A 14,984-nucleotide genomic window follows, 5' to 3' on the forward strand; every position below is an offset into this window, starting at 1 on the left:
ATCTCAGTGAAAGAAGTCAAAAATAAGACTAAGACGAAAAAAGCTTTCTCTCAGTGAAATAAGTCAAAAATGCACCACTGTGTAATTTTCTGCAAATTCATGAAAGTTCAGCTTCATAATCTTTGAAACAGCTTAGAAGTACTGAGAAGCAGTATATTTTAGTGTTTTGAACAATTCCAGTGTTGATCTCAGTGAAAGAAGTCAAAAATAAGACTAAGACGAAAAAAGCTTTCTCTCAGTGAAATAAGTCAAAAATGCACCACTGTGTAATTTTCTGCAAATTCATGAAAGTTCAGCTTCATAATCTTTGAAACAGCTTAGAAGTACTGAGAAGCAGTATATTTTAGTGTTTTGCAGAATTCCAGTGTTGATATCAGTGAAAGAAGTCAAAAAGTAAGACTAAGACGAAAAAAGCTTTCTCTCAGTGAAATAAGTCAAAAATGCACCACTGTATAATTTTCTGCAAATTCATGAAAGTTCAGCTTCATAATCTTTGAAACAGCTTAGAAGTACTGAGAAGCAGTATATTTTAGTGTTTTGAACAATTCCAGTGTTGATCTCAGTGAAAGAAGTCAAAAATAAGACTAAGACGAAAAAAGCTTTCTCTCAGTGAAATAAGTCAAAAATGCACCACTGTGTAATTTTCTGCAAATTCATGAAAGTTCAGCTTCATAATCTTTGAAACAGCTTAGAAGTACTGAGAAGCAGTATATTTTAGTGTTTTGAACAATTCCAGTGTTGATCTCAGTGAAAGAAGTCAAAAAGTAAGACTAAGACGAAAAAAGCTTTCTCTCAGTGAAATAAGTCAAAAATGCACCACTGTATAATTTTCTGCAAATTCATGAAAGTTCAGCTTCATAATCTTTGAAACAGCTTAGAAGTACTGAGAAGCAGTATATTTTAGTGTTTTGAACAATTCCAGTGTTGATCTCAGTGAAAGAAGTCAAAAAGTAAGACTAAGATGAAAAAAGCTTTCTCTCAGTGAAATAAAGTCAAAAATGCACCACTGTGTAATTTTCTGAAATTCATGAAAGTTCAGCTTCATAATCTTTGAAACAGCTTAGAAGTACTGAGAAGCAGTATATTTTAGTGTTTTGAACAATTCCAGTGTTGATCTCAGTGAAAGAAGTCAAAAAGTAAGACTAAGACGAAAAAAGCTTTCTCTCAGTGAAATAAGTCAAAAATGCACCAATGTATAATTTTCTAGAAATTCATGAAAGTTCAGCTTCATAATCTTTGAAACAGCTTAGAAGTACTGAGAATCAGTATATTTTAGTGTTTTGAACAATTCCAGTGTTGATCTCAGTGAAAGAAGTCAAAAAGTAAGACTAAGACGAAAAAAGCTTTCTCTCAGTGAAATAAGTCAAAAATGCACCACTGTGTAATTTTCTAGAAATTCATGAAAGTTCAGCTTCATAATCTTTGAAACAGCTTAGAAGTACTGAGAAGCAGTATATTTTAGTGTTTGAACAATTCCAGTGTTGATCTCAGTGAAAGAAGTCAAAAAGTAAGACTAAGACGAAAAAAGCTTTCTCTCAGTGAAATAAGTCAAAAATGCACCAATGTATAATTTTCTGCAAATTCATGAAAGTTCAGCTTCATAATCTTTGAAACAGCTTAGAAGTACTGAGAAGCAGTATATTTTAGTGTTTTGAACAATTCCAGTGTTGATCTCAGTGAAAGAAGTGAAAAAGTAAGACTAAGACGAAAAAAAGCTTTCTCTCAGTGAAATAAGTCAAAAATGCACCATTGTGTAATTTTCTAGAAATTCATGAAAGTTCAGCTTCATAATCTTTGAAACAGCTTAGAAGTACTGAGAAGCAGTATATTTTAGTGTTTTGAACAATTCAGTGTTGATCTCAGTGAAAGAAGTCAAAAATAAGACTAAGACGAAAAAAGCTTTCTCTCAGTGAAATAAGTCAAAAATGCACAACTGTGTAATTTTCTGCAAATTCATAAAAGTTCAGCTTCATAATCTTTGAAACAGCTTAGAAGTACTGAGAAGCAGTATATTTAGTGTTTTGAACAATTCCAGTGTTGATCTCAGTGAAAGAAGTCAAAAAGTAAGACTAAGACGAAAAAAGCTTCTCTGAGTGAAATAAGTCAAAAATGCACCACTGTATAATTTTCTGCAAATTCATGAAAGTTCAGCTTCATAATCTTTGAAACAGCTTAGAAGTACTGAGAAGCAGTATATTTTAGTGTTTTGAACAATTCCAGTGTTGATCTCAGTGAAAGAAGTCAAAAAGTAAGACTAAGACGAAAAAGCTTTCTCTCAGTGAAATAAGTCAAAAATGCACAACTGTGTAATTTTCTGCAAATTCATAAAAGTTCAGCTTCATAATGTTTGAAACAGCTTAGAAGTACTGAGAAGCAGTATATTTTAGTGTTTTGAACAATTCCAGTGTTGATCTCAGTGAAAGAAGTCAAAAAGTAAGACTAAGACGAAAAAGCTTTCTCTCAGTGAAATAAGTCAAAAATGCACCAATGTATAATTTTCTGCAAATTCATGAAAGTTCAGCTTCATAATCTTTGAAACAGCTTAGAAGTACTGAGAAGCAGTATATTTTAGTGTTTTGAACAATTCCAGTGTTGATCTCAATGAAAGAAGTCAAAAAGTAAGACTAAGACGAAAAAAGCTTTCTCTCAGTGAAATAAGTCAAAAATGCACCACTGTGTAATTTTCTGCAAATTCATGAAAGTTCATCTTCATAATCTTTGAAACAGCTTAGAAGTATGAGAAGCAGTATATTTTAGTGTTTTGAACAATTCCAGTGTTGATCTCAGTGAAAGAAGTCAAAAATAAGACTAAGACGAAAAAAGCTTTCTCTCAGTGAAATAAGTCAAAAATGCACAACTGTGTAATTTTCTGCAAATTCATAAAAGTTCAGCTTCATAATCTTTGAAAACAGCTTAGAAGTACTGAGAAGCAGTATATTTTAGTGTTTTGAACAATTCCAGTGTTGATCTCAGTGAAAGAAGTCAAAAAGTAAGACTAAGACGAAAAAAGCTTTCTCTCAGTGAAATAAGTCAAAAATGCACCACTGTATAATTTTCTGCAAATTCATGAAAGTTCAGCTTCATAATCTTTGAAACAGCTTAGAAGTACTGAGAAGCAGTATATTTTAGTGTTTTGAACAATTCCAGTGTTGATCTCAGTGAAAGAAGTCAAAAAGTAAGACTAAGACGAAAAAAGCTTTCTCTCAGTGAAATAAGTCACAAATGCACCACTGTATAATTTTCTGCAAATTCATGAAAGTTCAGCTTCATAATCTTTGAAACAGCTTAGAAGAACTGAGAAGCAGTATATTTTAGTGTTTTGAACAATTCCAGTGTTGATCTCAGTGAAAGAAGTCAAAAGTAAGACTAAGACGAAAAAAGCTTTCTCTCAGTGAAATAAGTCAAAAATGCACCACTGTATAATTTTCTGCAAATTCATGAAAGTTCAGCTTCATAATCTTTGAAACAGCTTAGAATACTGAGAAGCAGTATATTTTAGTGTTTTGAACAATTCCAGTGTTGATCTCAGTGAAAGAAGTCAAAAAGTAAGACTAAGACGAAAAAAGCTTTCTCTCAGTGAAATAAGTCAAAAATGCACCACTGTATAATTTTCTGCAAATTCATGAAAGTTCAGCTTCATAATCTTTGAAACAGCTTAGAAGAACTGAGAAGCAGTATATTTTAGTGTTTTGAACAATTCCAGTGTTGATCTCAGTGAAAGAAGTCAAAAAGTAAGACTAAGACGAAAAAAGCTTTCTCTCAGTGAAATAAGTCAAAAATGCACCAATGTATAATTTTGCAAATTCATGAAAGTTCAGCTTCATAATCTTTGAAACAGCTTAGAAGTACTGAGAAGCAGTATATTTTAGTGTTTTGAACAATTCCAGTGTTGATCTCAGTGAAAGAAGTCAAAAAGTAAGACTAAGACGAAAAAAGCTTTCTCTCAGTGAAATAAGTCAAAAATGCACCACTGTGTAATTTTCTGCAAATTCATGAAAGTTCAGCTTCATAATCTTTGAAACAGCTTAGAAGTACTGAGAAGCAGTATATTTTAGTGTTTTGAACAATTCCAGTGTTGATCTCAGTGAAAGAAGTCAAAAATAAGACTAAGACGAAAAAAGCTTTCTCTCAGTGAAATAAGTCAAAAATGCACAACTGTGTAATTTTCTGCAAATTCATAAAAGTTCAGCTTCATAATCTTTGAAACAGCTTAGAAGTACTGAGAAGCAGTATATTTTAGTGTTTTAAACAATTCCAGTGTTGATCTCAGTGAAAGAAGTCAAAAAGTAAGACTAAGACGAAAAAAGCTTTTCTCTCAGTGAAATAAGTCAAAAATGCACCACTGTGTAATTTTCTGCAAATTCATGAAAGTTCAGCTTCATAATCTTTGAAACAGCTTAGAAGTACTGAGAAGCAGATATTTAGTGTTTTGAACAATTCCAGTGTTGATCTCAGTGAAAGAAGTCAAAAAGTAAGACTAAGACGAAAAAAGCTTTCTCTCAGTGAAATAAGTCAAAAATGCACCACTGTGTAATATTCTGCAAATTCATGAAAGTTCAGCTTCATAATCTTTGAAACAGCTTAGAAGTACTGAGAAGCAGTATATTTTAGTGTTTTGAACAATTCCAGTGTTGAACTCAGTGAAAGAAGTCAAAAAGTAAGACTAAGACGAAAAAAGCTTTCTCTCAGTGAAATAAGTCAAAAATGCACCACTGTATAATTTTCTGCAAATTCATGAAAGTTCAGCTTCATAATCTTTGAAACAGCTTAGAAGTACTGAGAAGCAGTATATTTTAGTGTTTTGAACAATTCCAGTGTTGATCTCAGTGAAAGAAGTCAAAATGTTTGGTTACCATGGCTATAATCAACTAAGGATGGATCCCTCTTAAAGTCTACTTAGGTGGTACATTTTTATCTTTCTCTTATTTTACATTTTGCTATGCTATGCTTTGAAACTTCATGTGCTGAAGGAAGCTGAACTTATCTCAGTTCATAACTTGACCCTGTTGCAGGCACTGCAGGAGGAGCTTCATGCCAGACATTGTCAGGTTTTCAGTTTTGCAGGAGATCTCTTCCCAACTCCTGTCGAAAGCCACCTCTGAGGAAAGTGTGGAGGCCAAGAAGAAAGTTCATGTCATTGGCAACAAGCTTCATGTGTTGCTGCGGAAGGAAGCTGCAGCCCTGTGTTCAATGCAGAAAATAATGGTAGGTCCATGCTTATTTTTTGGGGATTTTATTTTCTGCGAGGTAGTACTGATAGTCAGAACACCAGTCTTGTGCAAAATTCTGTTCCCCTGTATGAGTTATTTCAGAAAATGGTCAGATCCACCTCTCTGGGTGCAATGCGCGCTCCCAACACAGGGGGAGCAGATTTTTACAGGGGAAGAGAAAGACCAGTAGTCTTTCTCTTTATTTCTTAAGAATTGTTTCGGCACTAGTTCTCTTTATTTGACAGGAAAAACCACAGTTTACAGTCTCTCTATGCAGGTGCCGTGCTAAGCACTGCACCACACAACGCCTGTATTCCGGTAGCTCTTGCTGAAATTGGTAAATTATTTACATTTTTATACAAGTTGAGCTGTCTAACAAACTCACCTAGTTTGCCTTATTTCATTTTCTTGGAAAAAATTTGTTTTGTCACGTGATCACAACTAGTCGACTGGCCTCGTAAAAAGTCATTGTAGAGTAACGAATCGACTAGTCGGTCCAACCCCTGGAATATAAAAATATTGCCTTCTATCTGCATTTAGGGAGGAGGCCACAAAGGTAAAAGTGGCAATAAAGGTGACTGAGGTGTTAGGAAGAAGCAAACATTACCTTCGCCTGATTAAACCTTAATCAAAACAATTAAGATTTATCTGTTTTATCTTTGCTTCAGGAGAAGACTGGTTTTCTTGTGGCAGCTACACCTATTAGGTAACATCTTTATTTTTCTCCATCCGCTGATGTGTAGTCATGTAAGCAGAATGTTGACATGTTGAATGTCAACATTCTAAAATGCTTCCAAAGAATATTCAACATTTATTTAAAAATACAAATCAAAGGTGTGATCTGAGAGGAATTAATTTAATAAAAATTGTGTATTAAATTACACAAGGATGACCTGCACATACTCTTAAAAGCATGTGCAGTTCAGCTTGGATGATGAAATGAAGCAAAGTAAAAAGGCTGCACAATTAAGAGCAAAATTAGTATAAATAGTGTGCATAAAAATGAAAGTGGTAGAATGCTATTTTATTTGTAAGCTGTGTGTATGTGTATATTAAGCTCTGACCAGTAGAGTAAAGTGATAAAAAACTAATTTAAAAAATTCTATTAAAACTCAGAGTATGAAAAGTAATGGCTTATCCAGTACTATCCCCCATACTGAAAATGTTACTTGCTGCTAATGTTTATTTCCCTGTATTTGTTGTAATTTCATGTTTATATACATTTTATGTAAATAAAATGTATATATTCCATATATATATTTTATTTATTTAAAATGCATATATTTTATATATACATTTTATTTATATAAAATGTATATATTTTATATATACATTTTATAAACAGAAATTAGTATTCATACTAATTTCTGTTTCTGTTAATTATTGTTTCTGCATTAGACATGTATTCAAAAAGACCTCCAAAAGAGAATAACAATGCAGTTGAATGTCAGAGCAATCAATAAGCTACTTAAGGACCACTTGTCTGCTTCTGTCTGACCACTGATAGAAGCAGTGGAGGAGACAGTGCTACGGTTGGAGACATTCTCCAGAAGAATGTCTCAGGTTCCATTAGTGCATGGTAGTAACTGCTAGCCACTGTGATTAGGTTCCAGCACTTCCTAAGCTGACTTGATTTTGATGTAAGCAGCTACAGGTTTGAGAAGTATTCATATTTCTTTATCTTTTTACATTTTGTTAAATTACATTAAAGATAAACATAGCTATCTCTGTCTGCTTGCAGAGAAGAGAGAAGAGATCTTTTCCTCCATCGACCTTTGCTCTGCCGGTTCATACGACCTGCCCTCCCCCTCCACCTGCTCTTCCTCGTGCTACTGGTCCTAGTCTGCATGGTACCACTGTCTGACCAGGACCACAGCTGTAGTCTGTCCAACTATTTTGCCCAATCCTTCTACCCAATGCTGCACTACACCAATGGCCCTCCACCAACATAAGAGCTGTGTCTTTACTGAACCATAGTTAGAACTACTGTTCTCCTCCATTGACACAGAACAAGTGATGTGTTTTTGTTCTAATAATTCCTTCTGGATTTAAAATGTGTTTTTTTTTAATTATTTTAATAAAAACCATATTGGTTTATTTTGAAATTCTAAAATTTTTAAACCGGCATTTTTCCACATGAAGACCCTGCTGCAAAAATCTATATGACGCAAAGAAAGTCCCAAAATATATTAGAATATTTGTAAGTTGCACTCTTTTTCCACAAACAACACAGCTATCCCTTCCTGGAGGAGGGTCCTTATTTCACCAGTAAGCTCGTTCCTGAACTCTGTTTGTTTCAGTTCACTCATTCCTCTTACTTCACCTCTCCCTGCAATCAGTGCAAAGACGACCCTCACCCAGTGGCCCCCCGAGACACACCACAGACTCTCATTCATCATTTATGTTTGAACCAATAAATTTTATTCATATGAATCAAATTGCATCTCCTGTTTGAGCTTCTGCATGTGGGTCAAGTGTGTAGCTCCTAACATGACAGAACTCCTCCCAGCGCCATATATTTTTGTAAATCAATTGTTTATATAAATTATATAGATCTGTCTCCCTTTTTTGTAACGCCTTTGAGCTGGATGTGACAGATGACACTAATTAAATCCTAAATGTAATATTTTTTCTCAACTGAATGCATTAAATAAAATTTAATAACATTTGTTCTCTATAATTAAATGCTATAGCTTTAGATATATGGTCTGTGTTACAATTCAACCATTTCTAGGGGCCTCTGAATGTCTGGAGGGGCTCTACCAACAGCTCCTGAGTTTTCTTTGCCTTGATATCCCAGTCTTACAATTCTGGATCTCAAAGGTGCTAACATTGAACAATTATATAGAGTTAACCCCTTTGAGTTAACACTATATAACCAAGGGCTTATATAGAGTTAACCCCTTTGAGTTAACTCTATAACTCAAAGGTAACTTTAACCCCTTTGAGTTTTTTTGATCTATAAAACAATGTGTAGCCAAGTTGTTGTAGAGTTGTTGTGCACTGCTAAAACAGAAAAACTGGCACTACTTGGGTCTCTTGATCAGGAAATGGCTTTATACTTTTAGAGCGCCTTATCAAGACTAGAGGATCCCAAAGCGCTTCACATTACAGTCATTCACGTACACACTCACACACTGTTGGCAAGCTGCCCTTGGGTGAGGCTGCCTTCAGGCCCTCTGAACCACACCAGCAGGTAAGTCAGGTGAAGTGTCTCGCCCAAAGACAGAACGACAGAGACGGGTAAAGCACAGATCGAACCAGCAGCCTGCGGGGCGAACTCCTACCATCGTTGCACCCTAAAATATGGGTTTTTGTGTAATTTCGAATCCTTTCACATCTTTGAAATATGTGTTGCTTTCTCCTGCCCTAGAGTTTGTTTCTTGGAATCATATGTGAAATTCACACTCTTGTTCTGCATTAAGAACAATATTGTGCACTATATGCACAGGGTAGATCTTTTCTTGCTAGGTTTTTCTCATGTTGAAGAATCCTTTGAGTGCCTCTTGGCAGTAGATAATTTCTAGCCAAATCATTCAGAAACAGAAAAAGCTGTCAACTTTAATTTTTTAATGCTGCAGTGTCAAAGTCCATACTTTCTAAGTCCACACATTCTAAGTTTCTTGGAATGATTATAGCTTGTGGTTAACGGTTTTTGGATTTCATTTTAAGCTGTGGCTTCAAACATAAACTTTAATACTATAAATTCAGCCTTAGGTGAAGCAAGCAAACAGTGAAATCTTTAACAGTCACTTTGGTAAAAGGTCACACAGCATAGTCTTGCTCCACTGACAACTTGCACAAAAGTAGAAAAACACTTAATGAACAGGCACCAATGAGACACCAAAGTACACAAAGTATAGCATTAGTGCAAAAGGAAATTTTCACTGTAGAGCAACAAAAACAGTGCCTTTTCCTCAGAATAACAGTCCTCATGGAATCTGTGGGTGTTAGCTGTGTAGTCTACTTGCACCTTTAGATATAAGACGAGATGTTAGGATATGACTTGTTCTGAATATTACATCAAGATAAAGAGAAAGGATACCAGTACTGCACATTGAACTGCTGGGTAGAAGTTCGAGGACATTTTCATGAACACTTGACATAGTGCACAATCACAAAAAATACTTACACAGACGAAGCCTGGTGCAATCAAAATGACCAGAAAGATCTAAAAAAAAAAAAAAGAAAAACAAAATTTTACAACACCTGGTGCTTTTTTGTGTTTGCTTCTTTTTAAAGTCAGTTTTCTTTTTCCGATCTTTTAATCATCTTCCAAGGTGGTTTCCATTACAACTTGATCAGTGATTATGTAACCAGGTGGCTCCACTGAAGAACTGGCATCCCTTTCATCCATAGACCAGTGTTCAGGAGTGGTGTTGCTGTGGGAGAAGCATATGTGGTCACTTATAGGTCTGACCATTAAAACCGAGGATACTCACCCAAAGCTTATCTCAAAAATGGAAAAGCAACAAGCGAAAACATGACGACACATGCAGGAGCATCAGAGACAGCTAGTAGTAGAAGCAATTATGAGGCCAAATTATGGAGGTTTTTAAAGAAAGTTTGGATCTTAAGGACTACATACCATTTGGCAAAAAAGGTCCAAATTCAAAGTTCTTAAAGAGGGAGTACTATGTGTTTTCCAGCCACTAGTAGTAGTAACTAGTAGTAGTTATGTTACTTTCAATTGTTATAAAAATGCCCTACATATCAAATATGACTTTAAATGAATTTGACTTTACATATTTAAATTGGGTCACAGTCTCAGTCAGAATTTTCTGCTCCTCTTTAACAATTTTTTTACTAGTGTTGCATGGAGAAGTATAATGAACGCTATTCCATCAGGCATTTGCTAATTGCTGCTGGCTAGTCTGAGGAGCTGAGAGTGGGGGAAGACAGAGGGATGGAAAGTAGGAAGTAACAACCTTGGAAACTGCAGGTCTAAAGCGGATGTTTGTCCTTGAAACCAGTGCTCAGTTCCTCCAAGCGTTTTGTACAGATTTCTCTTGCCACAAGAGATTGAAGGATTTCTCAAACATATATAAAATTATTAAGGCTGAAATTATATAACAGAACATCCAAGTGTGTTCTTGATAATTACAAAGAAAAAGCTGAAACAATCAATTATGCATAGTACTACCTCTTTAAGGTATAAAAAACAGCTTGTACTTGTACAGCGCCAGAAAATCTGATAGGATCTGGTTGTAGTGTGAAGACACTACATTCAGTCAGTCATACACTTAGCTACATTATATCACAGCTACCCTTGGCCCCCTTATCACCACCAGCTGGTAAGAAGGGTGAAGTGCCTCTCACAAGAATACTTTGGGGGCTCAAATCAGAAATCCACCCAGTTACAAGACAAACTCCTACCACAGTCGCCATGGCTAGAATATGTAAAAAATATTGATGCATATCCCACATGTCATGTTAGTGATGTGAAAGTACATTACATTAATGTTAACGATACGAGTGCGAGACTTCTGAAACTTACTCCTCACTTTTCATTTCAAATCCTATTATAGATGGAGGAGAGGACAGGAGGTCTTGAGACTGCATGTGTCTAAGCATCATATGGTCTTCAACTGGTTCCTCTGGAGGCACCATAGAATTATCAGTACAGGAACTGGTGGTGAAGGTCTGATTTAAATCAGCCAGCAGGTAAAACGGAGGGGGTGGGTGGTCACAGTAGGTCTCAGAGGTCGGCGAGGACACAGCAGTTTGACTGCTGCTGCTGGATGTGTTGGCGTCCAGCATTTCCAGAAGAAGGTTGTACACCAGAACCACATTCTTTTTCTTCATAGTCGACAAGTGGTCTATGCCTTTGTTGCTGTGGAGAGAGAAGGCAAAGAACTGAAAAAGCCATGTTCACTATGTCTTCTCTGAAACTCAAAAGAGACTGTCTCATGCTTCATTTGATGTATTTCAGTGTATTGTAATGGAAATCTGTGTTACGAATTACACGAGAAGTGTTCAAAGTCTGATCATTGTTTTAGAACCTAAACCTGTTTTGAACTTCTCCATAACCATTTGCCTGACCTATCTGCAGTGTTTATGATAATGGTTGATTGCTAGTGTTCCCAAATACACCAACACTAAAATTAGTGTGATGATATTAGTTACCAAAGTGATACCAAATAAATTCCACCCAAAGTCAATCTCATAAACCAGTAAGTGAAACATTTTGATGTTAAACTTAGAAACCAAGTTAGACATCAGATCACACATTTCCCCTCTCACTAAAAAGTGAGTGGGGAAATTTGTACAATTTCACAAATTGGAGAAATTAATTACAACATTAAAATGCTTTGTAGCAGTTATACTTGAAAAGCAACCAACTCCCACTCTAATCTTTGAGGAAATGGGATGGTAGAATGCATTCTACTGTGCTGAGCTTGACAACAGGGGAAAGAAATAGCAGAAATCTGATTGGGATTACAACATGCTATCTTAAGATATCATCACAATAAATGGGTACAAAGAGATAGCACACTATTTGTGAAAAAAGTCCAATTGAGCACAATTTTAAGTTGGTCTGTTCCATAAATCTCAGTGATATACACTAAGGATTGTGGTTGGAATTTGACAGAATGGGAAGTTCAATGAGTGAGAGATTCTGACATATATATTGATGCTTTTACATTATGTCATTTTCAGACGTGTGCACCTGACATGACGAATGTGGGAGAGCAGCATGGTGAGGTGGCCAAGGCGAAGAGTTTGCTGCTGCGTGGACAGGCCCAGTTTGGAAATGGCCCAAACCAAAGCATCAATGACTGAGTCCAGAAGGCGCAGCAGCTTGTTCCTGCTCTCTAGTTCCTCCGTAGTCTGTGGAGAGTTTGTATATAGATCTGAAGAAAAAAAAGACAAAACATATTTTACATACATTTTAACTCAACAACACTGTCCTTGTTGAGTTAAAACAACAAGGACAGCCCTATTCCAGTAAATTCCACCCGAAGTCAAACTCATAAAACCTACAATATTGTCAAAGATTTACTGACTTTAGCATGCTAAATACTGCCATCAGTGCTGACGGCACTGATGGCAGCTTGTCTTGTCTCAATTACTCTGCATTTTTAATTGCCCACTTTGGGGCATACACAGTTGATCTTAAAACATAGAAAAACATAAGTAAGTACAAGTTAATATCATGGTCACCTTGATAGAATTGATCATTGTGGACATCTCTCGCTTCATATTTGTGTGTGCATACATCAAAGCAACACACACAAACAAAAGAGAGACCAGACTCACAAAGTGTTTAATTTCCTCACATTTAGATCTAGACATGTTAGCTCTAGACCTGTTTGACAATAGTTATTTCTGGTCTCTCACCCCCAACCCCCATTTTCATCAGAAGAAGTGCAAAACAGAATGAGAAAGATGAAACCCTCCACCTATGAGCCTTACCCAGCCTCCTTTGGGTAAGGCTTACCTCCCAAACCAGATGAAATTAATTTCCATGAGTTAGTCCACATCAAATCCAATCACAGTCATCCTCAGTGTTCCTCAGGGTTCAGTCCTCAGGGTTCCAACCTCTTTATTCTTTACCTCCTTCCTCTTGGTTAAGTCATCAACGGTCAAAATTTGTCCATTCACTACTTCTGATGACACGCAGCTTTATGTGAATGCCACTGCTGCAACCAGGGTAGATAAAGTATAAAGCATCCTCATCCTCATCTGGTCTAGAGAAGATAAGGTTATAGACAACTCAACAACTCCAAAACTGAAGCCATTCTAGTGGGGACATCTCATCATCCATAAACAACTTTTCCTTCTCTGGTTCCTGGACGCCTCCCTGGTGAGGTGTTTCGGGCACGTCCCACCGGGAGGAGGCCCTGGGGAAAACCCAGGACACGCTGGAAGGACTACGTCTCTCGGCTGGCTTGGGAACGCCTCGGGATTCCCCCGGAGGAGCTGGAGGAAGTGTCTGGGGAGAGGGAAGCCTGGGCCTCCCTTCTTAAGCTCGGATAAGCGGCAGAAGATGGATGGATGGATGGTTCCAGTAATCCTCTTTCATTAGCAGTCACAAATCTTGGTGGAAAAATGGATCACTAGCTCACTTTTTGATCTCATATCAAGCATCTCTGCAAAACCTGCTTCTATCAGCTAAGAAACATTTCCAAACTCTGTCCCATTTTCTCCCTCTCAGATACTGCAAAACTGGCCCATGCCATTGTTTTCTACTCTTCTCATTGGAATTCCTAGCAAGAGCCTGCAGATGTTCAAGTACATCCAAAACTAAGTGTTTTTCCAAAGTGGAAAAACTGGAGCAGTTTTCCCGCACTTTAAAACATTTGAAGGTGGTTTAATTTAAAAATGAAAGTCCACCTGCTGCCTTGACAATGCAATTTAAGACTTGAGGAAAATTGCATTGGTTTTTAACTCAGAAATTAAAGTTCATAAAGTTGATTTAACAACAAGAGACATATTCAAACATTGTTTTTCAAGTCCATTAATCTTGAATTTTGAGTTTTAAGTTAAGACTGCAATTTGAACCAAATAATTCTTTCACAATATAAAATACAAAAAACTACCCTGACTTAGTTAAAGAGCACACATTTCTTTATTTTTTTCACTCACAATGGAAAGATAAAATGAGTATTTAATTTACTATAGAATATTTTCACATTTTCACATTTTCACAAATTGCATAAACAAAACTTCTGACTGGATAAAGAATTGTATTAAACACAATGAATTCTGACTGTTACTTTTCAGCAAAATTTTAGTTCATTTTCTAAATGAACTAAAATTGTTTTAATTAATTAATTTATTTACCTAATTATTATTCATGTTTGAGAAATCCTTTAATCTGCTGTGACAACCATTCACTTGTGCAAAATGCCTGGGTGGACCTTGGAATCTGAGGCACCTCCTCGGAGTGACTAATAAAAAGTGTGAATTACAACGCCAGATACTAGAAAATAACACCTTTATTGAAGCCTCATGAAATTTGAGGTTGGCATATTTCTACAGATCCTTCAACCTGATCATCTGGCTCATCAACAAACCCAAAGATTGTAACAAACACTCTGGATAAAAAAACTAGAAAATGGATGAGAGGATAAGCTATAAATAAACCTGTGCACCTATAACAAGTACAGAGGACACATGAAAGAGGAGAGACACAACTTTCTTCTTATCTAAATTCATCATTCCCTTTACCGCTGGATTTTTTTCTCCACCTTTTACAATATCTCTTGCACAATTGGTTCTCTTTTGGAAGATCAGCCAAGCTGCAGTAGAGCAGAATCAATAGAGAGCAGACACTGGCAGAGTGGTGTGTTCTTTCGGGACGAGAAAACTGTGCTCGAAAGGGTCGGTCAGCTCCATGAAGCCTGTATCATATGTATGCTGCTCAGGAGGAGGGGCAGGAAGAAGGGGTGTTGTGACCACAGGAAACCACTGCACCCCATTACTGGCAAGTCATTTCAACCATATATTCGTACAAATGAGTAGAAAAAAAGCTCTCTGCATGGGTGTTTACCAAAACCTAACCATGACTTGTGGTGATTGCAGCAAAATAGTGCTGCAGCCAACAAATAAGCCACTACTCCTTAAAATACTGACTTTATTCAGCAATATTGTAATTTGGTATGCCATATGGTACATGATCTGTACTTGTATAATACTTTATGACATCCAGAGTACATCATAGCTCCTCACACTATGTTCAGTCATTCACACACTGATAGTGGCAAGTTACTGGAAAGTAGCCTGACCCCTACCAGCAGACAAGGAGGTGAAGTATCTTGCTCAAGAACA

General features: G+C 36.4%; 1 protein-coding gene across 1 annotated transcript in view; it reads right to left on the reverse strand.

Moving 5' to 3' along the window:
- Nucleotides 1-8,766: 8,766 nt before the first annotated feature.
- Nucleotides 8,767-14,984, reverse strand: part of esr2b (estrogen receptor 2b) — a 63,159-nt gene continuing 56,941 nt past the window's right edge. Inside the window, exons 8-10 of the mRNA XM_055057251.1 lie at nt 11,881-12,064; nt 10,708-11,043; nt 8,767-9,592 (exon numbers count right to left, since the gene is read on the reverse strand). Of these exons, the coding sequence (XP_054913226.1) occupies nt 9,475-9,592; nt 10,708-11,043; nt 11,881-12,064 (638 nt within the window). The 3' untranslated portion in view covers nt 8,767-9,474. The remainder of the gene's footprint in view (nt 9,593-10,707; nt 11,044-11,880; nt 12,065-14,984) is intronic.

Source organism: Poeciliopsis prolifica, unplaced genomic scaffold, assembly GCF_027474105.1.
Source record: "Poeciliopsis prolifica strain line A6 unplaced genomic scaffold, Auburn_PproV2 SCAFFOLD047, whole genome shotgun sequence".
Lineage (NCBI taxonomy): Eukaryota > Metazoa > Chordata > Actinopteri > Cyprinodontiformes > Poeciliidae > Poeciliopsis > Poeciliopsis prolifica.